The sequence below is a fragment of the Protopterus annectens genome, chromosome 13.part0 (assembly GCF_019279795.1).
Source record: "Protopterus annectens isolate FY-2018-M chromosome 13.part0, PAN1.0, whole genome shotgun sequence".
In the NCBI taxonomy this organism is placed as follows: domain Eukaryota; kingdom Metazoa; phylum Chordata; order Ceratodontiformes; family Protopteridae; genus Protopterus; species Protopterus annectens.
This window is the reverse complement of record NC_056747.1, coordinates 117,378,773-117,406,381: the sequence shown is the minus strand read 5'-3', so window position 1 is coordinate 117,406,381 and position 27,609 is coordinate 117,378,773. Positions and strand designations below refer to the sequence as shown.

The following is a 27,609-nucleotide window of genomic DNA, read 5'->3' as shown; positions in this document are numbered from 1 at the left end:
AAGTTATTTCTGTGCTATTCAGTATCCTTAGTGAATGCCACACTGGGTTTACATATCTGCCCTGACTTTATATCCTTGTACCCATCAAATTTTATATTTTGGCGTAGAAAAAATCCCACATAAGAAAAAGTATTTGAAGCTGTTTGTTCTTTCCCACCCACTGGAGTCAAAATGCCTCATCAGGCTGTATGAATTCACATTTCTTCTTTTACTGTGTACTGTCAGTTATAGCTACCAGCGATTGTTTACTTTAGGACCACCATCCTAGTTTTGCACAGTTGTGGGTGTTGCCGTCTTGCTTGACATCCCAATGGGGCTGCCAGTTAACCGTGGTGGTTGGCATATTCTTTTAAATGTTATTTTAATTCTGTACTTTGTGAACAACAGAAAGTTTAAGAAGGTTCAAGTTAAAAAAGTGGGAAACTGTAATGTCGGGTATTATTGAGGTAATGTCAGTGAAAGACAACTACACACATCCAGCAAGGGTCAGCCTTCCCCACAGCTATTTACAATTTTAAGTGACTTGCAGCCCTGTGTTGGAGGGAGGGGGGGTGCCAAAGTTCTTGATGGACATTACACTGCTTGTCTTTTTAATATCTCGTCTTAAGAACAACTTGTTTCACACTAACATTCATCTCTTTAAAAGTAAGAGGTATGAAGTAATTAAAAATGTCTGCCAACGTCACACTGAGGGTAGTGCTTGCTGCTGCAAATCTTGGCGTGTCTTAATGTAAACAATCTCCCAGATAACCTTGATTTTCTTCCTTGGAGCAATAAATCTGTTGAGGAATTTGCAATCTAGAACATCAGATAAGATCTTCTTCAGTTTATGGCTGTGGTGGTCCTTTAAATTATTAAAGGATATGTAAGCAGCTTGATAGTTGAACACGCTTTATTAATTTATTTATTTATGTATCAACATTTATAGCTCTAGCTGGCTACATTTAGGTGCTAGTTTCTGTCCCATTCCTGCAAACCAACAAGACCATTCCTATTCATTTCCCATCGATGGGGCAAGAATGTGCCACTTTGAAGCCCCTGTCCAGGCAGCCATGAAGGCTGCTGGGCAAATGCAACTCGACAGAGCCAAGCACATGTCCCCAGCCCATATCACCTTACAGTCCTTGTTAACATTGCAGCAGGCTAGACCACTATCTGTCTTCAGGGAATGATGTTTAGGACTTGGCTGCTCATGTCCACCGTCCATTGCCAGATCCTTCAGTACCGTGTTTGCTGATTGGTTGTGGGTCAGTGTAGGGCCGTATACAGGAGTCCTAATGGAGAGATGAAAAGTCAGCAAGCAAAGGAGAGGAGTAGTAGTGCTGAAATTGAATTCATCTTCAAGTCTTGGTGAGTACCTTCGCGGGGTTGACCCTGTTTTTCACAAAATCTCACCAAGGCAAAACTGATATATGCACTGTATTTATATAGCATATATCATGGACAGAAGTAAGCCAAAAACAAGAAAAGGTAGCTGGGTGCACAAGACCCAGGATAAAAAAGTGCCCAATCCTGGTAGGCACACTGGTGCCAGGACTGGAAAAAATGACAGTGTAGAATCCTTAAAATGCGGAAACAGTCCTACAGTGGGGCCAGGCCCAGTGGGAGGATGGCCCTCCTATTTTAGAAGGAAGTAGCAGTCCATAAAAATCACAAAAATTGATTGGACAAAGAAGAGCCAGAAAGATGATAGAGTGGACTATTGAGGATAAGAAAGAAATTATGTATTGTTACTATTATTTAAAAAGCCCAGAATTTCTAATCACAAGATATACAAAACGATTAAGAGAGAAATTAGAGGAAAGAAAAATACTTGCGCAGAAAAACTGTCAGAAGCTTCAAATAAAAATTTGAGTTCATTAATACAACAGATTTTAGAAAAACAGTATATAGATCAAGAAACTTTGATCTATTTGGAAAAAGAAGCATCTGAGTAAATGCAAAAATAAAAACAAAACCTAGAGATATTTGAAAAAAATAAAAAAGAAATATGGACATGGGAAAGAAAGAGATTTGATATGGTGCAATATTCATGCAAAGGAGAAAGCCAAGTTAACTAATATAGAGAAGGCAGTCTCAAAGATATTCAAAGAGAAATACAGGCAAAGGCATCCAGATATGGAAAATTTCACAATAAAAAAATTAGTATCACAAAGATGTAATGCTGAAAAGAAGATTAGCAAAGCAGAAGTTAAAGAAATAGAAGTTGAAGTTAGTGCCTGCGAAGCGAAGGATTTAATGTAGAAGGTCTAACACAGACTGCATCACAGCATGATGGAGTGCATCCCCAGAATAAGGAAAAAGCAAGATGAGCAGGAGACATTTGAAGAAGAAATATGGACATGGGAAATGAAAAGGGATTAAATATGGTGTAATATATATGCAAAGGAGAAAGCAAAACTAACCAATACAAAAAGAGCATCACCAAAGATATCTGAAGAAAATATAGGGAAAGGAATCCGGATATGAAAAACTTTACAATACGAAAAATAAGAAGACTAAGAGGAAAAGTAGAAAAGGAGATCAGTAATTGAGAAGTCAAAGAAATAGAGATTGAGGTTATGGAGCAGATGCAAAGAGAAGGATTCAGTGTAGAAAATCAAATGCAGAAAGCACCACAACAGGATAGAGCAGTAGATATCCAAATTAAGGGGGCACCAGTGGAACAGCAAACAACTGGTCAGGTGCCATATCAAGATATTTTGGAGCCTTCCACAGGAAACCAGTATAAACGTTCAGTTGAAGCTAGACAGCAAGGAAAGGAACAAGAAACTGTGGAAACTCTGATTCGGTCAATATTGAGGAGTGATAGGACAGTGAGTTTCCATATGACAGAGCAACAGATGACACAGGATGAAATTGAAGAGAATGTGCCACAGGAAGATGCTGTAGAACTTTCTATAGAATTCCCGCAGGAAACGGAAAACAATGAATGTGCCCTCATTATGGAAGAAAATGAGCTAAGAGAAGAGTTGCTTGATTTAATGGAAATGGATAGATATATTAAGATCAATGAGAGAAATAGACTGCAGAAGGTCAATAAAACCCAAAATGTAAGAAGTCTGATAAAACAAATGAATGCAGTAATTAGGACTGTCCATACAGACCCATGCGATATAACAGAAGTAAATAGGATATATTACTGTGCAGCTAAATTAATAACTGATCATGTTGTACCACAAGAACACAGGGCAGTGAGGGAAAGGAAGGGGAGAAATCAAATACCATCATGGAAGTATCGAATAGAGGAAACTATAAAGCAATTAAGACAAGAAGTATCACTGTTAAAAGATTATAGAAGAGGGAATAGATCAACAAAAATACTAAGAAAGAAAGATGTGATTAAAGCCATGCACAGTATTAGAACAGGCTAGGATCAATCATGTACTATCGCAAATAACAAACTAAAAATTTCAGCACAGGTGGAAAAACTTAGAAGATATACAGATAAATATAAGGGAAAAGTACAAAATAAGCAATTTATTGATGACCCAAAACAGTTTTATAGAGGATTGGGAAATAAGGTAAAAGGAATTGAAAGACCGCCAAAAAAAGAGGAAGTAGATATATTTTGGAGAAGTATCTGTGAAGATCCTGTGAAACATAAAGATGCTAAATGGATAGAAGAAGTAAAAGAAAGAATAAGAAGTTTAAATGTACAGGAGATGAAATGGGATGAAGTAACAGCCAGAGCAATTAAAACAAAGTTGAGAAAAGCCTCTAACGGGAAAATGCCAGGCCCAGATGCAGTACCTAACTTTCAGTTAAAAGTATTAACATCTTTGCACAAGGATTTAGCCATGAGTAAGAACTATTTTTATGCACACCCTAAACAGACACCACAGTGGCTAACGGGCAAAACGATGCTCTTACTTAAAAGTGAACCTACATGCAACCCTAAAAATTATAGACCAATAACTTGCCTTCCGACGAAATATAAACTCTACATGGGAATTGACACTGACAGAGTTTATAGTCATTTAGAAGAAAACTCAATTATGGCAGTAGAACAAAAGGACAATAAAAGAACGTCATATGGAACAAAGGAACATTTGTTGTTAAATAAAGTTATAGTGGAAAACTGTAAAAAGAGGAAGAATCTAAGTATGGCATGGATTGACTACAAAAAAGCATTTGATAGTATTCCACATTCATGGATAAAAGAGTGCTTAATAATGTATAAGATACACTCTACACTGATTGACTACATTACAGTAACTATGAAACAATGGCAAACCACTTTGACTACATTACAGTAACTATGAAACAATGGCAAACCACTTTGCAATTGAGCAATGATAAAGGACAGACTATTATCCCAGGGATGAAAATTCAAAGGGGGATATTCCAGGGTGACTCTCTCACTGTTGCTATTCCACCTTGCATTAATCCATTAAGCTGTTTACATAACAGCTTAGGCCATGGCTACAATTTGGTCCTAGAAAGCAACAACGTCTAAGGACTTCTCATCTTCTCTTTGTCGATGATTTAAAACTGCATAGCTCATCAGATGAAGAACTGAAAGTACAGCTGCAGGTTGTCAAAACTTTTTCAGATGATATTAGAATGTCATTTGGTCTTGATAAATGTGCAAAAGCAACCTTTAAAGCAGGAAAACTGCAGCAGCAGGAAAACATCAGTTTGGGGCAAGAATGTGATATAAAAGAACTTGAGCAAGAGGGATTGTATAAATACTTAGGAATTGATGAAGGATCAGCAATAAAACATGAACAAATGTGAATAAAACTCAGTAAGGAATACTTTAGAAGACTTAAATTAATCCTGAGAACAACACTGACATCTAGGAATAAGATTCAAGCAATAAATCAATTTGCTGTCCCTGTCCTAACGTACAGTTTTGGAGTGATTGACTGACTGCAAAAAGTGTTGGATAGATTAGATATTAAAACAAGAAGGATGCTTCATGCTCACCAAATGATTTATACAAATCCGTGTATACCAAGATTATGTATTCCCCGTTCTGAAGGAGGGATGGGCCTCCTTGAAATTGATTACTTGTATAGATCTGCAATTGTGGGACTCCACACATATCTATTGACCTCATAAGATCCAAATGTAGTGAAAGTTTTGAAACATGAGGAGAATAAATTTAATATGATTTCTCTGCTTAATTTAGCAGAAGCATATCGACGTCAAGCAGAAATGGAAATCAAACCAGAAGTAGAAAAAAAACAGGTAGCAACTGAATGTGCCAAAAAACAAAAGAAAGAATATAAGGTGAAGGACCAGATGAGAAGGCAAGAAATGTGGAAAAAACATATAGTTGCAAGAATAGAAAACTTCATGTTGATCAAGAATGAACGCAGGAATGGTTAAGGAGAGGCAAATTCAAACCAAGAAATGAAAGGTTAATATTGGCAGATAGTGGGGTATGTACACTCTGGTTTACAAAGTCCATTGAACATGTGGGAGAAACAGACAAATGTAGGTTTTGTAAAACTGAATTGGAAACAGTTTCGCACCTCATTGCTGGTGGCGACACAGTAATGGCAGAAGGAAGGCATAATAAAGTGGCGAGACTGTTGTACTGGGGATTGTGCAAACATTATGATATCAAAGTGGCTGGAAAACACTGGAAACACCGGAGACATGAGCCACAAAGCATTATAGAAAATTATGAAGTGTATATCACATGGGATCACCCATTACCAACAGTTCAACAGATAGATGCTAGAAAAATGGATATAGTGGTCCAAGAAAAGAAGACAAAAGTAGCATTGATCATTGAAATCGTCACAGCCAGTGACTATACTGTCTTGCATACAGAGAGACATAAAGTCATAAAATACGAGGATTTGCAGGCAGAAACGAGAGCAGTATGGAAGAAAGATACCCAGACAGTTCCAATAGTAGTAGGAGCAATGGGTCTTATAAAAAAAGAATTTACAATCATATTTAGATATGTTACCAATCCATGTAACCCCATACGAATTGAAGGAGTCATTACTGGGCACATTGCGGGTGCTGTGAAAAGCACTTTTGTCTGACATCAAAGACTGAAGCAATACTAATTTCATGAACTTTAATCATACTTTGACTTAGGAATGGGGTCCATTCCCATCATGGTATTAGAAACCCAAAAGATTTGGAGAAATTAAAAAAGGTGTTATTTTTATTTGCCACAGACTGGCTAAGACAGTTATATAGTTTGATTCTGTTTTAGGTCACAGTTTGGACTTATAATTATTTCAGTTATTTATTAGTGAGGAAAGCAGCATTTGTTTAAAACAGTGTCATGGTTATTTGATTCCCCGATATCAGAGCATAGGGATTTGGGATTTGGTCAGCACAGTTAGTCTCATGGCAAGTCTTATCGAAGCTAAACTGAACCTGCATTCTGAATTATGTTAGAAAATAAGAGGAACCAGAGAGAGAGAGAGAGAGAGAGAGAAGGGTGGCAGTAACGTTACTTGAAAAATATACAATTGTACTTGTACTCTGCATTCCATTAAGCATCTGACTTTTTTTTTTGTTTTGCATCATTGATTTTTGGGTTAGCCATACTGCCAAAGGCTACCATCTGACCGCAGACTTGTGTCTAAGGACGAAATACCACCACATATCCAGATGACCGCTGAATGGCCCATCTGTCATTCTTCTGCCCATTGGACAATAGTTGGTATAAGGACTTGTGGGGGAATAACTAGCCAACTTTCAGGAGACAAGTGCCAAGCTCAAATCATGGATAGGATAATGCATAATATCACACCACCAGAGTATCCTTCACCTACAAGCTGGTCTTCACTGTCACCTGCACGTTATGTAGCAGACTAGCAGTTGAGAAAATGCCTGTCACAGATATTACAGCTTTGCAGATATAGTGTGTCACTGAACAATAGCATGCAACCTTACTGAACACAGAAAAACTGTTTCATACAGAGCATAGTCACAGCCACAGGACAGTCAAGGCATCTGGGGCCCACTATTTAAATGTTAGAATTGCTGTAACAGCCAGCTCCTCCTGTTGGACCTGTATGAGAGCAGGGCTGTACAAGACTGTATTTTGTCAAAGGGCTACAGGTATATATTGTTTGTGTCAGCAGTGAACACAGCAGGACATTCAGATGAAATATAAAATCTAACTAACTAACTCCAAAGGCTGATATGCAGTAAAACTGGGTAGTAATTACTCCCAAAACTTCTTGCGATTAAAATTTGTCTTGTTACAATAAAATTAATCAGTAACAAGTTAAATCATAGCAGAGAATAAAAGCAAGTCAAAATATACATGGCCTTAAATTTCTTTAGTAAAAACTGAAATCAAAACAATGAAGTTTAAAACCCTAATGTTAATGTGTGCGTGCATGCACGTGTGTGTGTGTTGTGTTGTGTTTACATACACATAAAATAAAACTTATGCCCCATTGTTTATGAAATAAACATACATGACATACAGTTTCTTATGCACAAGCATGTGCACTGTTGGTGTAAAATAATACTGACTGTGAAATAACCAAACATTTGTACATAAACCAGTGACAGATTGTTTACAAAATATTTAAATTAAAAAAGTGCCTTTAGGGATTTACGTAATATGAGTAATGAAGTGTAGCTTGTATTCTAGTGGATTCCATATTGTTATTTTACTGTATAATATCTGTCATTATATATTCTTAAATGATCTGGGTAGAATGGCAAACTTACCATCCACCCCCCAAGAGAAGATTTAATATAGCCCTAAGTACTTTTGTTACAAATGCTTTCTGGATCTAGATTGGCAATTCAACTTATAATGCTTAGTAAACATACACACAATTGACCAGCAAGCTGCCTTTTTAATTTCCTTGGTTGATGCCCTTGTAAAGAAAATAGCCAAACTTGTTACAGTCCTAGCAGGGTGAAATTTTATTCCATTCTGAATAAAGATGTATGCATATTAATACCTGAAAATAGGTACAGTTTGCTATCCAGTTGAAGGTGTTATGATTGCTGTCTGAGTCCACATTGTAGTGGCTATGTAATCTTTCATTTTTGTCCTTGAATATGTAGGACTGTATTTCACAGAACAGCATGGCATTTTATATGGCTGGAAAACATCAGCTAGGTATAGGTGGTTCTGCCTTCATTGTCTGAATTGCTTCTGGAACCCACTTCATGATTGTGTATAGCCTGTCTCTGATGTACTCTAGAACTGTCTTTTAGGAAAGGCCCTAGGTTGGTATGGGGATATTCACAACCCCCAGCTGAATATTGTAGATTTGGAGGTTGTGGCATAAGGCAAAAGGGTCACCCAATGCAACTACAAATGTATTTATTTATTTATTTGTTTGTTTGTTAACCAGGAAAGTCCATAGGGCCAAGGTGAGCCCTTTTTCATTGGAGGCCCGGGGAGAAAAGCTCCACAGTATGTGTATGTATAACAGTTTATTCAGAAATAAGTACAGTAATCATTTGAAAATTTGCATGCAACAGATAATACAAGTAAAATACCAGGATATAATACAGCATGGATTAGATACAGGCAATTGATGTACAAGCCAGAAGTAACACAAACAGTAGCAGTGATGTTCATATTTACACTCTTTGTAGAAAGGAAAATTGTATTGTCTATGCATATGCATCTAAGTGGTATTAGAAATGGTCAGCTTTCTTACAGGAATAGGGATGTGCTTCTCAGTGGTCTTTACTCCAGCAATCATGTGGGAAAAGATGGGGATAACCTGGAGGTCTGTGAATGGGTAGAACTTTGAGTCACAGCATCAAGACCTAAGGCCATATGTTCTGAACAGTAGCTAGCTGGTAGTGCCCCTTTTTGTGGTCCTGTCACCCTTAAAGTTTAAATTAAGAGACGGGCTACTCTAGCCATCTTTGGCTAAGATTTAATTTGTAGTCCTGTACTATTTATAAGTAGTAAGTCATTCTGAAAAAAAAATATTCTTCCATTGTTTGCACCTTCTTACTTCCATACTGTGATATTCTGAAGCTAACATATGTACAACTGCATCATTTTTCTGTAGCCTGTTAATTATGGTACAATTTAAAAATTCTTCTTTTTCCCATATTTTTCTTCTGTAATAAGAAATTTAAGGACACATTCTTTTTACTGAAGAAAGTCTCCACTCCATGTACATATTTTCTTCAGTGCTTGACCATATCCTGCATGGTATGTATGTTAACTACCATTTTGAAGGCAACTAGACTTGTAGTTGAAGAAAGAAAATCATAGTGAACTTGCAGGTTTCTGCTCCACCACTCACTGATTTGTGGACAGCCGTTAGATGCCAGTAATGATGTCCTCTACAAAAACAGAGGTCACTTTTAAGTGTCAGTAAACCAAAGAGAATGCCCCAGAAAGAGAAAACTCCTGCTTTCTGCCCAGCTTATTTACTCATAGGTGGAAGGTGTAGCATTATAAACATTTTCACTGTTTAACAATTGCATAAGTTTAACAGCTGTGACATTGTGAATGGTATGTTACAGAGAGTTACTGTTTCGTTGTTTTTCCTGTGCGTCTTGCTGACCTTTTAGCTATTTCCTGTGTGGCCACATTTACTCACTGCTGTTCCTTGATATCCCTGAATGGTACTGAGAGTGTGTTAAAACTCAAGGACTGCACTTTTAAATGTACATTTTTTTTCTAAAAATTTAAGCAGCGTCACGTTCTCATTTAAGAGTGGTATTCATTGTGCTAATTGCTCACATGTTACTTTTAAAATGATGATCACTAGGATTTTTGTGCTATGTAAATGTTCTTCTCACAGCAACTTATTTTATTTTTCTTTTTTCTAGTTCATGTTTCTTATTGTTGTTCTGATTTGCATTGAAGCCACATCAGCAGTTTTAGCTGCTGCATACACTAAAAGAGTAAGTGTTGCTATTTTTTTTTAATCCTAAGAGCTTGAAAGATTCCGTTTATTATTCTTTTTCTTAATAGAACCTCTTATATCATAGTGGACCTGTGTATGTAGGCTAAAACATCTGCTGCACCTAGATAATGGTCCAGGCTGTGCAGAATTGTTTTGCTTTGTGTTACATGAGATGGTTAGTGTTGTCTGCTTGCACTGCAATGCCAGCTGTATCCAGACTGAAAGATGGATAGGTGTGTGTGTGTGTGTGTGTGTGTGTGTGTGTGTGTGTGTGTGTGTGTGTGTGTGTGGGGGGGGGATTGGTCAATTGGCTTTGCTGAGTAAATGAAGAAAAAAAAAAACAAACACCTGATTTGAAAGCAAAATCACTTTGGCACATTACAGCAGTGAAACATTTCTTGTCATCAGTATTCAGGTTAGTATAACAGTCTGACGTGACACTACAGCACATAGCTCAAGCCCTTTTCCTTTAGGTTTGCTGTTTGCATAATCCATTATTAGAATGAGTGCACCGTTCTGCAAAGAGACAAATCTGCATCAGTTATGAAATGAAGACTGTTCCACTGCATAAAAGGACTATTTTGCAGTAATATGGTTATCTGGCAATAAAATAGTACAGGAACATTGCATTCAAGAGTGGTCTGCAGAAAGGGTTAACAAGGGGGAGTAGAGAAAATATAGAAATTGGGGTGGGGAGAGTGCCATTGTTCAGGAAAGAAGTATCTTCTTGGAGGTAGCAAAGGGAGTGAAAGCAAGTAAAAGTTGGAATGTGGACAGCAGTCATCTTGGGTGAATGACCTAATATGTACTAGGACTAACATACAGAAGAGGTAGTCATAGTAGTGTAGGGCACTAAGGGTAAATTATACTTGGGGTCTATGACAGTCACTAGGAGTAACCTACAGGAAAAGTAGTCGTAGTGTAGGGCAGTAAGGGTAAATTATACTTGGGGTCTATGACAATCTGCTGAATGCCAAACTACCAAATCTGAGTTCATCACAGTGAATGAGTTAAGTCAGTTGTTCTTCAAAATGTGAAGTATTACATGGTAGTTTTGCAAAGGAGGTGAGAAAAACTTGTCTTATTTTCTAAGGTTGTATATGGAGTCAGTATGTTTAATATAGGGGTTGTTGAGAGGGCAGAGGTTGCCCTCCTGCACAAACATTTTGAAATACTGAAATAATCCCCATTTCTGTGACCTGCTGATTTCATAAGCTTGTTTCAGTGGACTCTGATTTGGTAATTCATTTGATGATATTTCTTAAGTGAACCTTTAAACTATGATACAAAATATCAAGTAATTCCACATGTGCATTGAATGCTTCCTGAGTAATGAGCTTTTATGGGGAATGTAAAATGTGGCAATTGGGTAAGGACAGTAAAAAGATGGGAGGATTGTTATGGATAGAAAGGTTACATGATTAAATGATTTTAAAGTATTTCTTACCACTTCCCTGAACAGTATTAAAATTTTCAGGTTCAGGAAGCTTATCATAGGTTTGCAAAAGAGTGAGACATGTGGAGTGAGCACATGCCCCGCAGACAATGCACTTATTTCAGTCACACAATGTCAGGGGTGTAAGATGCATTTATAGAGGGTATAGTTTGGACTCCTAACAGTGGGAAGCAAGGAGCTGACAGAGCTGGAGTGTGGCCTGAGTTTAAAGTAAGAAAAAAGGAAGACCAATACAGTAATGGATGCCTCAGAAAAAATGGAGAATGTGAGAGATGTGCAATATTGTACATGTCTGGTTTAGTCATTTTGCATTTTGTTTATTGTGAACTGCAAAGCCGAAATTGATAAACTATATCTTTAGTAAATAGTCCATTGGTAATTTTTCAGGTGGCATATGAGCTCAGCTCTTTGGATGAAAAGTTTAATCACTATAATGGCACTGGTACACAGTCTGACAGAGATGTCGATACGCTTCAACATGAGGCAAGTCTGCATGTTTTTGTGTATTTAATAGTACAAGTAAAATGTTTGTTTTTACATTTATCTGTATATGTTTCTGCTGTATGCTTATTCCTTGTTGTGCATGGATTTCTGTAATAAGATTATAATTGTACATCAGCACTGCAGAGGTTGTACAAAGTATGGAACCCTTATGTGATATAGCATCTTTTTATTTTCAGTGCCACGTGTTTGTCTTACATCAGATGTATGTTCCCCCCCCATGAAAACCTTTTACACAGGCTTCTAGATACTGTTCTAGCCATCTTATCTGCAGTAATATCACCTTAGTAAGACTGCATGGACCTTCCCCACAGATGCACACGCACACATGATGTAATAGCTTACTGACACTGCAAAGATTTGTAAATTTTGTGCTCATCTTACATAATGCCTCCCTACTACTTTCTGCATTTCTGTATTCCTTACTGCACTTCATTTTTTCCTACAACTATAAATCCTTAACCTAAGCCACATAACTTATCTTCATTCTACCTTATCTACTTCTGAATAACTCCTGGATCTGATTACAATACTCCATACTCTATAGCAGCAGGATTAATGCCACAAGAGTTAGGACCACCTGAAAGGTAAAAATCCCCACGCTACCAATAACCTTACCCTCGTACTGTAATACGTGATGCTGCTACCAAGAACCTTACCCTCGCACTGTAATATGTTATGGTGCTACCAAGAACCTTACCCTTGTACTGTAATACATGATGGTTCTGCCAAGAACCTTACCCTCGTACTGTAATACGTGATGGTGCTCCCAAGAACCTTACCCCCATACTGTAATACGTGATGGTGCTACCAAGAACCTTACCCTCGTACTGTAATATGTGATGGTGCTCCCAAGAACCTTACCCTTGTACTGTAATACGTGATGGTGCTCCCAAGAACCTTACCCCCATACTGTAATACGTGATGGTGCTACCAAGAACCTTACCCTCATACTGTAATACGTGATGGTGCTCTCAAGAACCTTACCCCCATACTGTAATATGTGATGGTGCTACCAAGAACCTTGCCCTCGTACTGTAATACGTGATGGTGCTCCCAAGAACCTTACCCTCATACTGTAATATGTGATGGTGCTCTCAAGAACCTTACCCTCATACTGTAATACGTGATGGTGCTCTCAAGAACCTTACCCCCATACTGTAATACATGATAGTGCTCCCAAGAACCTTACCCTTGTACTGTAATATGTGATGGTGCTGCCAAGAACCTTACCTTCATACTGTAATACGTAATGGTGCTGCCAGGAACCTTACCCTCATACTGTAATATGTGATGGTGCTGCCAAGAACCTTACCCTCATACTGTAATACGTGATGGTGCTACCAAGAACCTTACCCTCGTACTGTAATATGTGATGGTGCTGCCAAGAACCTTACCCTCGTACTGTAATACGTGATGTTGCTACCAAGAACCTTACCCTCGTACTGTAATACATGATGGTGCTGCCAAGAACCTTACCCTCGTACTGTAATATGTGATGGTGCTGCCAAGAACCTTACCCCCGTACTGTAATACGTGATGGTGCTGCCAAGAACCTTACCCTCGTACTGTAATATGTGATGGTGCTGCCAAGAACCTTACCCTCTTACTGTAATACGTGATGTTGCTACCAAGAACCTTACCCTCGTACTGTAATACGTGATGGTGCTGCCAAGAACCTTACCCCCATACTGTAATACATGATGGTGCTGCCAAGAACCTTACCCTCATACTGTAATACGTGATGTTGCTACCAAGAACCTTACCCTCGTACTGTAATATGTGATGGTGCTGCCAAGAACCTTACCCTCATACTGTAATACGTGATGGTGCTCTCAAGAACCTTACCCCCATACTGTAATATGTGATGGTGCTGCCAAGAACCTTACCCTCATACTGTAATACGTGATGTTGCTACCAAGAACCTTACCCTCGTACTGTAATACGTGATGGTGCTCCCAAGAACCTTACCCCCATACTGTAATATGTGATGGTGCTACCAAGAACCTTACCCTCGTACTGTAATACGTGATGGTGCTGCCAAGAACCTTACCCCCATACTGTAATACGTGATGGTGCTACCAAGAACCTTACCCCCATACTGTAATACATGATGGTGCCAAGTCTCTTCAGATATTCATTGTTGCTCTTGAAACTAAGTGAATAACGGGACCATAGACTGCTGTTCATGTCATCACAGTAATTGTTGCCCTTTTGTGAGTAAAAGCATTGTGTGTTTTTTTGCTATTTTGACCATTGCCTTCCTTCTCTTTGATCTATTTTAATTTGGGTTTTTGTGTAGAATGATTATATTTTTCAGTCCAGATATATTCCTTCTGTTTGGACCCAGGCCGTAACCTAGCACCTACACTAGAATGCTTATTCTGTAAATGCGCCTGTTCAAGGAACCCCCCCCCCCCCCAACAGACAGGCACAGAAAATGCTTTTATTGTTTAAAGGGCATCCATGACACTTACAGGTGTTGTATGTGCTGCGACTTCTTGACTGAGCAGTCCATATCTGCCAACAAGCCTGGTGATCCCTTAGTTTGTCTACTGTATCTCCTAATTAGTCCCCAGCATTGAGCATTCTTTTCCATCCTAAAAAAGGACCATATCTTTCTATTTCAGCAGATAGCCAGGTCTTCCTTCCTTTTAATTCAGAAATTGGACGACCTTGTTCAAAAGATTTCAGTTAAATTTTATGACATTCCCATAGAAATTGTCAAATTGACTTCACTAGTGGTGATGCATGCAAACAGCAGTGCTTATCCTACCCCTCAGAAGCTGAGGTGAGCTATACCTAGATTGGCCTCCCCTCTTGCCCTCTCAATCTCACAGGTTTTCAGAGTCCATATTGAGGACCCAGGCAAAGAACCGAGACGCCTCCTCCCTTGCTGCGTCTTCCTTCATTGATTCTACAAGTTTTCCAATATGTTCTAGTCCTGAAGATACTGGACGTATGTCCACTGGTGTGTTACCTTTTATGTAGAGGCCTGTGTTAACACTTGACTTTATGGCATTGATCTCCATACTGCATGTCACATTGTCCATCTTCCTGGCACTGGAAATTATTTTAAGTTTTATTCTGTTGATTTCCATGCTGTCGGTGCTAGGTGGTGGATTCTTAGTGTCCATGCCATTATCGTCCCTTTCAGTGCCAGTCTTGACCTACTGAGCCCCAGTCAGTGTGGTCTTCAACATTAACTTCAGTATCAGTCCAGGCAACACCTTTGAAGTTGTTCCTATCAGTGTAGTATCTTCCATAGCCAGCACATTCAGTGCCAGGACAGCCTGCTTCCGACCCCCCACCATTCCAGCTTCTTGCTGTTCAGTGAAGGAGAGAGAACACAGCCCGTGTGGATTCTCCCACACAAGATCTTAGACAAAGAGTCTCTTGCTGTTTTTCTTCTGACTCTCCAACAAAAGAGTCACAGGCCCAGTTGAAAGCAAAACATCTAGAACCTCTAAACATTAACCACATCCTCCACCCTCTTAGAGAGTAAGCCTTTTGGCATGAGTTGGCCTAAGTCTCCCAAGCTTAACCCCTTAACTCAGCAGTAGTCTTAATAAGACTCCAACTCCACAGAGCCTGACTGCACACCCCCATGTAAAGAATCATGAGCTGTGTATAAACTAGTGAAGGGGGTTACACCTCTGCTACCTTTGTTACATGGGCTGTAAACTACATTATTTGTATGGCATGACTGCACACCCCCATATGAAGAATCATCAGCTGTGTATAAGCTAGTGAAGTGAGCTACACCTTTGCAACCTTTGTTACATGGGCTGTAAGCTACATTATTTGTGTGGCACATTTCAAGCACAAAATCACTAATAAAATGCACATACTATGAGTTGCAAATATGGCATTGCAGTGCAACAACACATGGCTATACTGTCCTACCTGGAGGCATTTTGAGATCCATGTGCTCCCCCACATTTCTTTCCAACTCTCTGTCAAAATGCCAAATGGATAAGGACGTTGACTTTCTGAGGGTGCAGAGACCCCTTCCAAGCATTGCTTATTCCAGTATCCCTTTCCTTTGCCTGACACATTATACTTTCAAATATCTTTGCAAGGAAGAAGGTGTTCAACCTACAGGAGGTCCCAACAGACCAGAATGGGGTAAAATTCTATTCAGGGTTCTTTTTGGTGACTAGAAAGACAAGGAGTCTCAGGTCAGTTTTAGATTTGACTAACCTAAACATATTTGTCCTCAAAGAAACCTTCATTGTGGTCATGGTGCTGTCCGTCCTTTCATGTCTGTCAAAGGGAGACTGGATGTACTCTCTGGACCTTCACAACACCTGCTTACACGTCTATATCACCAAAGAGTCAAGGGGGGTACCTATGCCTTCATGTATGAGGTAGTCATTATTGGCTTCAAATACTTCCATTTGCTTTCTTGTCAGCTACTGGGGTGTTTGCTAAATGTGTCTTTAGTAGCAGCCCGCCAATGGCTGTAGGGAGTTAAGATCTTCTCATAACTGGATGACTGGTTACTAGCTGCTCTTCTGATTCAATGTTAAACTATCTCCATGGAATTTCTAATCAGGACTGTCTCCAGGGAGTCCTTAATCAGAACATTCCACTCTGTATGGATTAGAGTGAAATGTGTGAAATGTTAAGTAACCAATTATCAGCTGCTCAAATTCAACCACTAGTATTAGTACTAATATCAGAATTAGAAAAAAAGTATTATGTACTTAACACGACAGAAACAATATTAGAAAAGTATTGAAATAATAAGAGAAAATATTAGATAATTGTGATGATGATACAGAATGAGAGTATAGTTGATGTGTGGTAAAGTATATTTAAAATAAGAAACTATGTAGAAATGTAGGAAAGCCTGGTTTGGTAAGGAATGTTATATGTTTAAAATGGAATTTTCTAGAGCCTTGAAGTGGTAATTAAAAACAAAGTGTACACGTATGAAGCATTAAGTAAAATGGAGAAAAGGGTTATAGAAATTTGATTAAAATAAAAAGATCATACACAGTATATATGGGACTTGATGCCTCAAGTCAAAGGAAGTGGCAACAAGAAGTTGTTTGGGCAGCTAATAACATTAGGTTCTGGCAAAACATCCTCTTAACACCTGTCAAATCAAGAACACGGTGTGCCTGCTGTATTTCAGAAGGAAGTTTCAAATGTCAAACACCTTGGTAAATAAAGTTCCAAAGTGTAGTAAAGAAAGAATGTTTGTTTTTCTTTACAGAAAATTGAAAATATTTAAAAATAATAAGGATGATGGATTAGATAATACAATAAATGGATTATATTATTTTATGAAATAGTAATGGGTAGACATCTTAAGTTTCCAGTATAAAAAAATGTTGTAAACTTAGACCTCTGTAAATAGTTGAAAGGGAAAATAATAGTTTTCATTTTTAAAAAAAGAAAACAAAAATAGAAATTATCCATGGATGTACTATGCTAGTTCATTAAATCTCTTTTCTTCCATGCTACTGGAGCAGTTTAAGGTGGCAGTAAAGATAGATTTATCTAAGGTATACTTTTGTTACATAAAAGTAGATTGACCCCATATGCATGTTATTTACTGTGACATCCAATTGAAAAATGCGTACAATTTAAGAAAGGGTAAGTTAAAACTCCAAAAGTAAGCAGTGGGAGATGCCAGGTTATTGCCTTCACAGGTGCCTTGGTTACATTAGCCTTCAAATGTACACAGTACAAAAAAGAAATTAAGTAATTTCAAGGAATTAGCTGTGGCATTCAAGTTAAGTCAGTACCATTAAATGAAAATTAATGGGGTCAGCAAAAATAGAGGTAAAAAATCAGTTTAGGCAGGCATCAAAAAGGACAAGTAGAAACCTATATATATTTAGGACTGACATTTTTAGCAAATACTTAATGAAAAGCTCATGTACAACATTTAAAGTTGCAAATGGAGAAGACAGTTATGCTTATTTTATTTTTATTTTTTATTTTACATTTGTTAACCGGGCTAGTCCAACTGGATACATGTCCATTTTCAGTGGAGGCCCGAGGAGAAAAGCTCCGCTATCTAACAGCATGATAATCAAACAGTCTTTACAAAATACTATTATTTAATTATTAAAGGTCTCATTAACTTAATTATTAAAGGTCTCATTAAAAAAAACGTGGAATACATAGGATAACTCCCCTCATCACAGCAACTAAAACATGTTGCACATCTGTGAAACATCTGCTAGCAAATGGTATTGAAATTTAGACTACAAATAACTGTTTCTTTATATAAGGATATATGCATTGCTAAAATATCCATTTAATTTGCCAAAGTCATTTCCTTCCCTTTGTCTCAGAAATAAATATGAGTTGATAAATGTAAAACTAATAGTAGATAAGAACCATACCTTTCAACTGTACATATTTTTGCAGAATGTCTAGATGTTTGCCTGATATTTTTAGTTGTTAGAAAATAATGACAGACATTTGAGTTTCTGACTTTATACACTCAGAAAATTTATGCTAATGCAAAACCTGTTATGCTATCAACTTACTAAGCTTTTAAGAGCAATATTTAAAAAGTGTCCCTATTTTTGGGCTTTGTCCCCCCCATTATTGATGGCTTTGTCCAGATTTCTTGCTCTAAGAGATTGAGAGGTATGGATAAGACATTAGTAACTCACTTGCTCACTTAAGTAGAAAATAATTATTCAGAGCTGTTTTAGAGGAGAAAGAATGATGGCAAACAATCTGTGGCTGTACGTGTTTAAAACCCGAAAACTGTCAAATAAGGTTTTGAACATCTATGGAACATATTATCAAAAAAAAATTGAAAAGGTGAATTGCATTGAGTCAGACCTGTGTGCCGCATTTGCAAAAAAAGAATAAGAGATTAGAAGACAAAAATAAACCAGGATTAAAAACAAATATGCATATTCTAAATTATATGCAAATTGGAAAAATTTCCAATAGTAATACAAAATAGTTTCAAATTAAAATTATAGATATTTGAAATATATAAAACCTAATATCATGACTGAAAAAATGGAAAAAAACAATACTGGTTTCCCTTGTTTATGTATTCAGTCTACATCTTCCACACATTTATAATGGAATGCATAATGAATGCTTATATTAGAGACTGCATATTTTAAAATATATCATGGCTGAAAAAAAAAAAAAAACAAAAAAAAAAACTGGGATTTCAGCTTTGTTTACGTGGTCTGTTTACAAGGGAAAATCTTCCACTTGGTATAATGACATACATAAACTATGTTGATATTAAGAGGCTACATAGTTTAAAATATATTTGGTCTAAATGTTGTACACTGTTTGAGAAGTAAAAAGAGAATTCATGTTTGACACAAATGATGGACACAAAATATTGTAACTGTAAAAAGTGCTGTGTAACATGGCAAGATTAACATATTCTGAATTTTGAACACAGTATTTAGATAGGGATGCTTGCTTATCGGTGTATTAGGTTAGATATTGCGGGGAATGATGTTCAGAAAGATTTGTAACACCACTGCCCTGATATAAAAAGCACAGAGGAGATACCATGGTATGACCCAGTGTCGATTCAGAAGGCGCAGGGTCCAGCGTAGCACTTTCATGCTGGGGAAAGGGCTGCATAGTGAATCACTGTGGCTGCAATAACAGCAATAATCTTTCTGCCAGAGTGGCCACATTATGGATTGTAACATGACTGAAGGGAAAACTTCAAGGTGGTGACATGACTGACGCTATGCACATTCAGATATGCAATGAAGCACCTCTCAGCTGCAACTCAGGCACTGAGAGCAGCCCATACAAGGCCACCATGGCAAAAGACCAACACGTGTCATCATACAGATGGGAAGGAAAGGGGGATGATGATGATAATGAGGAAGAAATGGGGAAGAGCAAGGCGAGGAACACACACACATGGGCAAAGATAGTTGGGAAGGAAGGCACTTTTTTGGGGGGGCGACCGCTTCCATTTATCTTAAAAAGGGAAAAAGTAGAAGGAGCAAATGCAGTGAAGAATGTGGGTACTGGAAAGCATTCATGGACAGACAGACAAATATAGGATGCATTCATGGACAAGACAGACAAATATAGGATGCATTCATGGACAAGACAGACAAATATAGGATGCATTCATGGAGAGAGAGACAAATATAGGATGCATTCATGGACAGACAAATATAGGATGCAGAGGGAAGGAGGGAGGGAGACTGTCGGTGGTAGTGATAGAAGGTGGTCAACACTGGAAAAACAGAGTTTGAGAGTGTGGACAACTATTGGTGAGGAGGACTGGACAGCAAAAAGGGTATGGAGGGTGACACAAAAACAGAAAAGGATACAGCTTGGTAGGGGATAGGGAGTAGTACAGAGTGCCTGCATGACTGAAGCAAAAGGGAACCCACCTAAATATCAGTCATCTCCATGGCAGTCCTAATAGACAGGTGCCACCCTCTGTGGTCCAATGGACAGGCTGGCTGGCTGTATGACTCAGAAGCACAGAGACACCCAGTTGTGCCATTGTGAGTGTCCAGCTGCCAGGTCACCTCCGTCTGAACTTGCAGCAGGAGTCTTTACCCTTCCCCTTAAGAAGTGTCCGCAGATGCTACAAGTGAGTCTCTAGGTCATGTTCAAGAGGGTGATTTTTGTCACCCTACAGAGAGGCAGGCCAGGAGGCTGTTGATAACATAGTAGCAGGCACACTGGCCTGGGCAGCCCTAAGTGGCTGATGCTTTAGTAACTGACTCTGTTTAAAGAATAAAAAAAAAATAGAGCAGATTATTACTTGTGTATGTCAATTCCTTCAAATATGACAGTAAAACACTTACCCTGCTAGTTGGCAAAAACCTATCACATCTCCTTAAGTGGGACACCTGAGTTGGTTGTAACTGTTCAGCTGATGTAGGACAATACCTGCCATTGCCTTTTGCTGTTTTCCCTGTCAGAGGAAGCCCTCCCTCCCCATTGCATGGCACTACCTTGCTAAGCCCTGTTGTCATGTTCCCTGTCAGGGTGGCATTCTCCCCACCCCCACAATAGCAGCACAGTGAACTGGCATGCCCTTTTGTTATGTTGCACCATAAATTCCACTGCTAAGCAAGTGAACATATTGCTGCAGTCCTAAGGTCCATTAGCTGTTGTTTAGTCTGCTGTCCTTGTTGTAAATACAATTATCCATGATTATGCTATTCCTCACTTGCTTGTCATGACATAGTCTGCAGACTTTTAAGTACACCACTCATTATGATGGTAGTGTTAGGTGGTAATCTTATCCTGGAGAGTAACAGCAGCATAGCTTAGAGTTAAGGATGAGTTGTTTTAGTTTAATTTTGAAGATAAGTGAGTTTTCCGTAAGTCTAGTAGGGAGTGGGATGGAGTTCCAGTCCTTTACTGCAGAGGTGTTTGTATGTGGTTGATGTCCCTTATACTGACACTCTGAGTGGCTAATTTCATGCACATGCATAAACTAAATTGTATTAAGTCAAAACTTTTGAACTCTTACATAATTTCTTTTTCTAGGGGCCCATTATCTGTGGGGATTTATATTTGTTAATGGAACTTGATGACTTTCATCTCTTTGCATATTTCTGTGTATTAGTTCCCAGTAGTAGTTTTCCTGCTAAAATGTTTACACAATCCATATGGTAGAAAATACTGTCAGAATAAATCGCTCAGAAATGTTATTGAATTATTTAAACAGGCTACAAAATGTAGTAATACAGTGTTTCGAAATGTAAAGAAGGTTCTCTGGCAATGAGAAGGTGAATGCACATCGAGCCAGGCTTCATGTCCTTAATATGGGTTGAAGATATGAGAATGTATCCCAGGTCTTCCAGGCACACACAACACTTTTACAGCTATGAAAAAGCCAGTAGCAGGTACTGCCAGCCTCCTTGGCTTAAATGGTTATATGTGTATGCTTTTCTAGTTGGTGGTGGTTTTAGCCAGGGTAACTCTTAGTAATTTATAATTTATTAAGTAGTCCAATGTCTTAATCATTTCTTATATATTTTTTTCTCTTTTAGCTTCGATGCTGTGGTGTACACAACTACACTGACTGGAAATCTACAACCTGGTATGAATATACAGCAAACAATAGTGTCCCAGAAAGCTGCTGTGACAGAAGGAGTATAAACTGCACTGGAAACATGACTCAGTTTGAATTTTTCTATGACCAGGTAGATATTTTTACATAACACACTTTTTTAAATAATGTTGCGGCTCTGACCACCCACCCCCAATGACTATTACACCCCAATCCCCTGTTGACATGTTTGTTCTTCTCCTCCCTTGGCATTCAAGGGTACCAGGAGAGGGAAGCAGGAACAGGAGATGACAGTTGTCATTCAGTAAGGGTAAGGAGAGTTTTCTATATGCTTCTAGCTGCGTCCACTTGTTGGCTGGCAGGCTGTGTTCAGTGCCAGCTGTACTGTGCTCTTTTTTTGATGAGTATTTCTGTGCATCAGAGATACTCGAATAAAATGTGATACACTCCTTTGTTGGGCTTGAAACACTGATTATTACTTTCCTCTGTGTGCAGTGTACATCTCAGGCCCTTCCCCTAATACCACGCCTCTGCCTACTCCAATGAGCTATTTCCTGTGGTACAGGCTTTAATTCCATCAGCCTTCATTTGCCTACTGGGTGACCTTGAGCAAGTTATTTAACCGGACAGTTCTTTTGGACAATTGGGAATTTGGGCTAGGCTCCTTAATTGCCTCTTGGACTATATGCTTAGTAACTACATATGAACCCAAAGTATGCCATTTGTGAAGGACAAAGAAGAGAAGTAAAGGTAACTCTATGGTCCATAGAGTCCAACTTCATCAGTAGGCTGTTTCAATGAAAGCTGATCACTTGCCTCAAGGTTGTGCACACTCAGAGGTTTTTCATATTAAAGAAAGGGCACAGGTGATGCCCTGCATGAATGGTATGAGGGACTATACCCAGGCTTTACTTTTTAGTTTGAAAGTTTTGATGAAATGGTTAGTCATTAGGTCGTACTTGAAATTTCATACCATTTCTAATGTGCATGTATGTACCTGTTGTGTGTCGTAAAGGCTGGTAGCACAGAAGACTAAAGCCCACACTTCTTAATAAGTTGTTTGTTGTGCCTAGGGTACAGGGTTTGAACCATTCTACCGTAATTTGCCTGTTGTATGACCTTGAGCAAATTGCTTAACCAGACAATGCTTTAGAGCAATTAAGAATTTGGGCTAAGCTCCTTAATGGTCTCCTGGACTGCACGCATAATAGCTACCTAAGAAATGTGTGTGCCTGTGTATGAATGCATGCGTGTGTGTGTGTTGAGTGTATATACTTAAGTACACGATGAGTGGTTAGTAGAACTACCCAACATGATGCTATGCAGGTAGATAGATGCGCGGCCGAACCAAACCAAATAGACAATGAGAGGCCAGCAATGGACGATCCTGAAGTGAAAAATAATTATGTCCAATACATATGAATGGCTAAAAAATCATCCTTTATTAAACAGACCGGTTTCGGCAACCAATGCCTTCTTCAGTGTATAAAAAAAGTCTCCAAAAATCCCAACTTTTTATAGACACACCCCACCTGTGAGACTGATGGAAAATACCACCAGTAAATATTTAAAGGAAAAGAAACCAAAATTTAAATTACTGTTATACATAATGAATATATGCAACCATATCTGGACAATATGTGGCAAATATAAAGACAAATTAAACATAAAAATAAATAGAACATTGAAAATTAAAAAAATAAAAAATATGTTATAAACTGACCCCAACACATTAAACTAAATTGCAGAAAAGTAGATACATATCACTTGTGGTATAGTTATGATAAGAACATATATCATACAGGCTATCATAACCATAAAGAACATCACATCCAAAGCCTGAAAAAAAACGATAAATGTTCCAACAAAAAACATGTGTTTAACAATTGATGATATGGCTGAATTCAAAAATCCGTGCTTAGTCAAGTGTTCCAATATAATTCCTTCTGCTATGATCGCATCTGGCATGTCCATATGCCTTTTGTTCTCCTCCATCGGACCCTATATGACACATTAAAAAGACTGTAAAAAAATATGAGAAATAAAGGCAAGCAGATGACTATTAACAAATATTCATAGTGATCCATAATGTAAATAAGATGTCCAAATCAATATATTTTAAAAAACAAAGAACATGAATTGTACCAACCTAAATCCTCATTTATAAATGGTCATTTAGTCCTGGAGGGAAAGGGGCGCCCAATGTAATGATCCAATGTTGTTCCTTATGAGTAAGTATTTTATGCCATCCCTGGGGATTACTACGATCACCCAGAATTCTATTTATAATTATAAAAGAGAATTGTGCATCAGGATGTTTCAGATTGTGCCGATATAAGGCATTAGTTTCCTTCTTAGTTTTGATGTCAAATCTATGTTCATTGATGCGTGTTCTGAGTGGTCTAGAAGTTTGGCCTACATAAAAGGCTTGACACCGACAAGTTGCCAGATAGACCACCCAACTGCTGCTACAGTTACCAAAAATTCTGCATTGATACACCTTACTGGTGTTACTGCTTGTAAATTCCTTACTTTTGTTGACTTGTTTACATGAACCACAGTGGCCACAAGGGAATGTACCCACTAATACATCACCTGACATAGTCAATTGTTGGTGTATCACTCCCCCACTTTCTATGTGTTTGAAATGTGAAAAAAGAGAGCCAAGAGTTCTGTCTCTCCTGTATGAGAAATGGCACTGTTGATCCAATATTGATCTCAAATATTCATTGGCCATGAGAATATTCCAATGTCTATTAATGATACCCTTGATAGCATTGGAATTTCTGCCAAAGGTAGTAACAAACTGGATGATATCCGCAGAACAATCCCTAGTTTGAGACTGATATTGTAACAAAGTTTTTCTCTCAATATTGTTAGTCCAACTCCAGGCATTTAGAATGTCTTGATGTCTGTAACCCCTATTGGCAAACCTATGATAAAGATCCAAGCCATCCCTATCAAAATCACCCTGTGTCGAGCTCAGGCGTTTGATACCATAAATTGGGACTTAGGGATGTTGCGGATGGTGTGGCCTGGGTGCATGTTAGAAGCATGCAACAAAGTGTTGTATTGAGGGTATTTGCGATAAGATCTCGTGTTCAATGTGTGATCTGTATTTCTGGTAATGGTAACATCCAAAAAATTGATGCTTTGAAGATCGTATGTTACCGTAAACTCAATTCCCCAAACATTTTGATTGAGGTATTCGATAAATTCCTGTAAATACCTGGCATCTGCCCGCTACACCATCCAGCAATCATCCAGGTACCTGCGCCAAATGTCTATTTCCACAAGATAGATATTGTGTAGTGGATCATAGATCATGCATTCCTCAAAGAATGCCATGAACAGATCGGCATAAATGGGAGCAAAAGATGCTCCCATAGCCGTACCTTGCAATTGCCAATAGCATTGCCCTTGGAAATAAAAGACATTCTTATTGAGGACATGTTCCGTCATGCAGATAAGCAGCGTATTAAACCCAGGGAAGTATAGAGCAGCCCTGTCTAACCAATATTGTAGGGCCTGTAGGCCAGCCCAGTGTGGAATGCTAGTTTATAGGGCCTTAATATCCAATGAACACATGAGCCATCCAGGCTCAAGTTGACAGTCCTGTATGATCTGTAAAACTTGAGTCATATCCTGCAGTCTTGCTCTAATGAAACACAACAATGGTTTAAGGTATTGAGTAAGAAAGGCAGATAAAGGCTCTGTCAAGGACCCAATTCCTGATACAATCAGTCTCCCAGGAGGATTTGTAATGGACTTATGTATTTTTGGAAGTAAATACAAGATTTACTTCTGAGGATCCTTGACAGTTAACTGAAAAACAGAATTTTTGGTTATAATGCCCTCCTCAAGGGCAAGATTGAGGAACGTGTCTATTTCCTGTTTAAAATGAATGGTAGGATCATAGGCCATATACATGTAACATCTTTCATCAGCCAGTTGAGATTGGCCCTCATTCAGATATGAACTCATATCCGTCACAACCACGGCACCACCCTTATCAGCTGGAAGGATGGCAATATTATGATTCTCCCGTAGCTCAGTGAGAGCAGTAGTTTCCTGTGTAGATAGATTAGATCTCAATATGTCATATTCCCTATGCTCAAAATGTAGGTCCCTAAGGTCCGCTTGCATAAAAACGGAAACATGTCTGTTCATAGGTGGTTGAAAATCAGACTTAATGAATCTGAACTCATCAGTTCTTTGAGAGTCTCGATCTGCAAAAAACAATTTCAAATTCAGGTTACGACAGAAGCTCATAACATCAGTAACAATGCTATATTCATTGCAAAAAAACCCAGGGATAAAACCTAAACCTTTATTGAGAAGTTGTTGTTGCTGTACAGACAATGTTTCTTTGGACAAATTCAAAACATTTAGATTGACCCCCTGATTTAGGTTAGGAAGTTCTGGATCAATCCCTCGAGGGAATTTGGCAAGTTTGCCACTTTTGTGTTTGCATCCACCACTACGCCTGAGACCATATCTAAAGGGATTGCTCTATTGGATTTTTTTCTATGTGGTGAATCCTTGTTACTGGAACTATCATAATCAGTACATGAAGAATCCTCCCCTGAGGTGCTGGCACTGGTTTGATCCCTATTTTTCAGAATAGACCGTGGTCTTTTTTTAAAGTTATTACTGGGAACATTAGATGTAAAACCAGGACTAGTACCCATAAATCTCACTGTTTTCTGGGAGTCAAAAGGACGCCCCCTTTGGTAATCCATATAGTCTCTTTTAAACTTCTTTATTTTTCTATATTTTGTAATTTTATCATGGATTGTAAGTTCCTGTGATAATTTTTTAATAGAGTCTTGAAATGTAGATTGAGACTCAAATCTTTTACAATCCAAACACATAGTTTTGACTTCTTGGAGGTTAGTATCAATCATACGCTCATAATATTGGGCCAGTATGTTGACAAAAAGCATGGACCCTTTCTGTAAGGCTTCACGCCACTCATTAGATAATCTGTCTTCTTGTCTTCCAACCAATGGTTGTAGCCGAATTCGGAGACCCTAGGGGCTATATTTTTATGAAGATATGCCCGGAACAAACGCAGGTGCCATATGTTTGATCTTAGGTTTTTAAGACCCATGGAAAGGGAATTAAATGCCAATTAACAATTCATGGCTGATTGTTCCACTGATTCATTGGAATTGCTGCCTGGCGAGGCATGGATACCAAATACCCCAATATCCTCCCGATCGGCACACAATCCAGTTAGGATACTGTCTAGGTCCATGCTGGATATATGATATAAACAAAAAACCACAAACCACAAACCAAGATAAAATACTATAATGGAAAGTCAATAATAAATAATAATATGCAGAGATTATGGGTATCGGCCCCTGTATCCCATCAAGATTCCCAACTGTATTACCAAAAATTATTATAGATAAAAGGAAAAAAAATGCAGTGCCAGCACTACGAGAAAAGATGTCATATATCAAAACAGGAAACGGAAAACTGTATATGCAGTATATTCAACTATGATTTTAAGGTTGATGACCTCTTATGGTATAGGTCTATAGTACAAACATAAAGAACATTGCAAATGTATAGACAGGCCCAATGTATGGCCAGAGCCAATAAACTGTTTATAGAACAGTCGACATCAAAACACTGAGTGAACCAAATAGCAAATTGTCAAGCCAAGAACGGCACCACAATTAGACTTACTAAAACAGCCAATGCCCAGGGTAAGAACTTGTAGAGTATATCAAGGACTAATATGTTTGTGTGAATAACAAAACATAGTGATAAGACCTATAGTAACAAATAGACATGACATACGC

The 27,609-nt window shown here is 38.3% G+C and overlaps 1 protein-coding gene across 1 annotated transcript in view; it reads left to right on the top strand.

Annotated features, from left to right (window-relative positions):
* LOC122817637 (tetraspanin-3-like) overlaps window positions 1-27,609 on the top strand; it is a 200,179-nt gene that overhangs the window by 4,730 nt on the left and 167,840 nt on the right. The window contains exons 3-5 of the mRNA XM_044090691.1: window positions 9,751-9,825; window positions 11,671-11,766; window positions 21,774-21,926. Of these exons, the coding sequence (XP_043946626.1) occupies window positions 9,751-9,825; window positions 11,671-11,766; window positions 21,774-21,926 (324 nt within the window). The remainder of the gene's footprint in view (window positions 1-9,750; window positions 9,826-11,670; window positions 11,767-21,773; window positions 21,927-27,609) is intronic.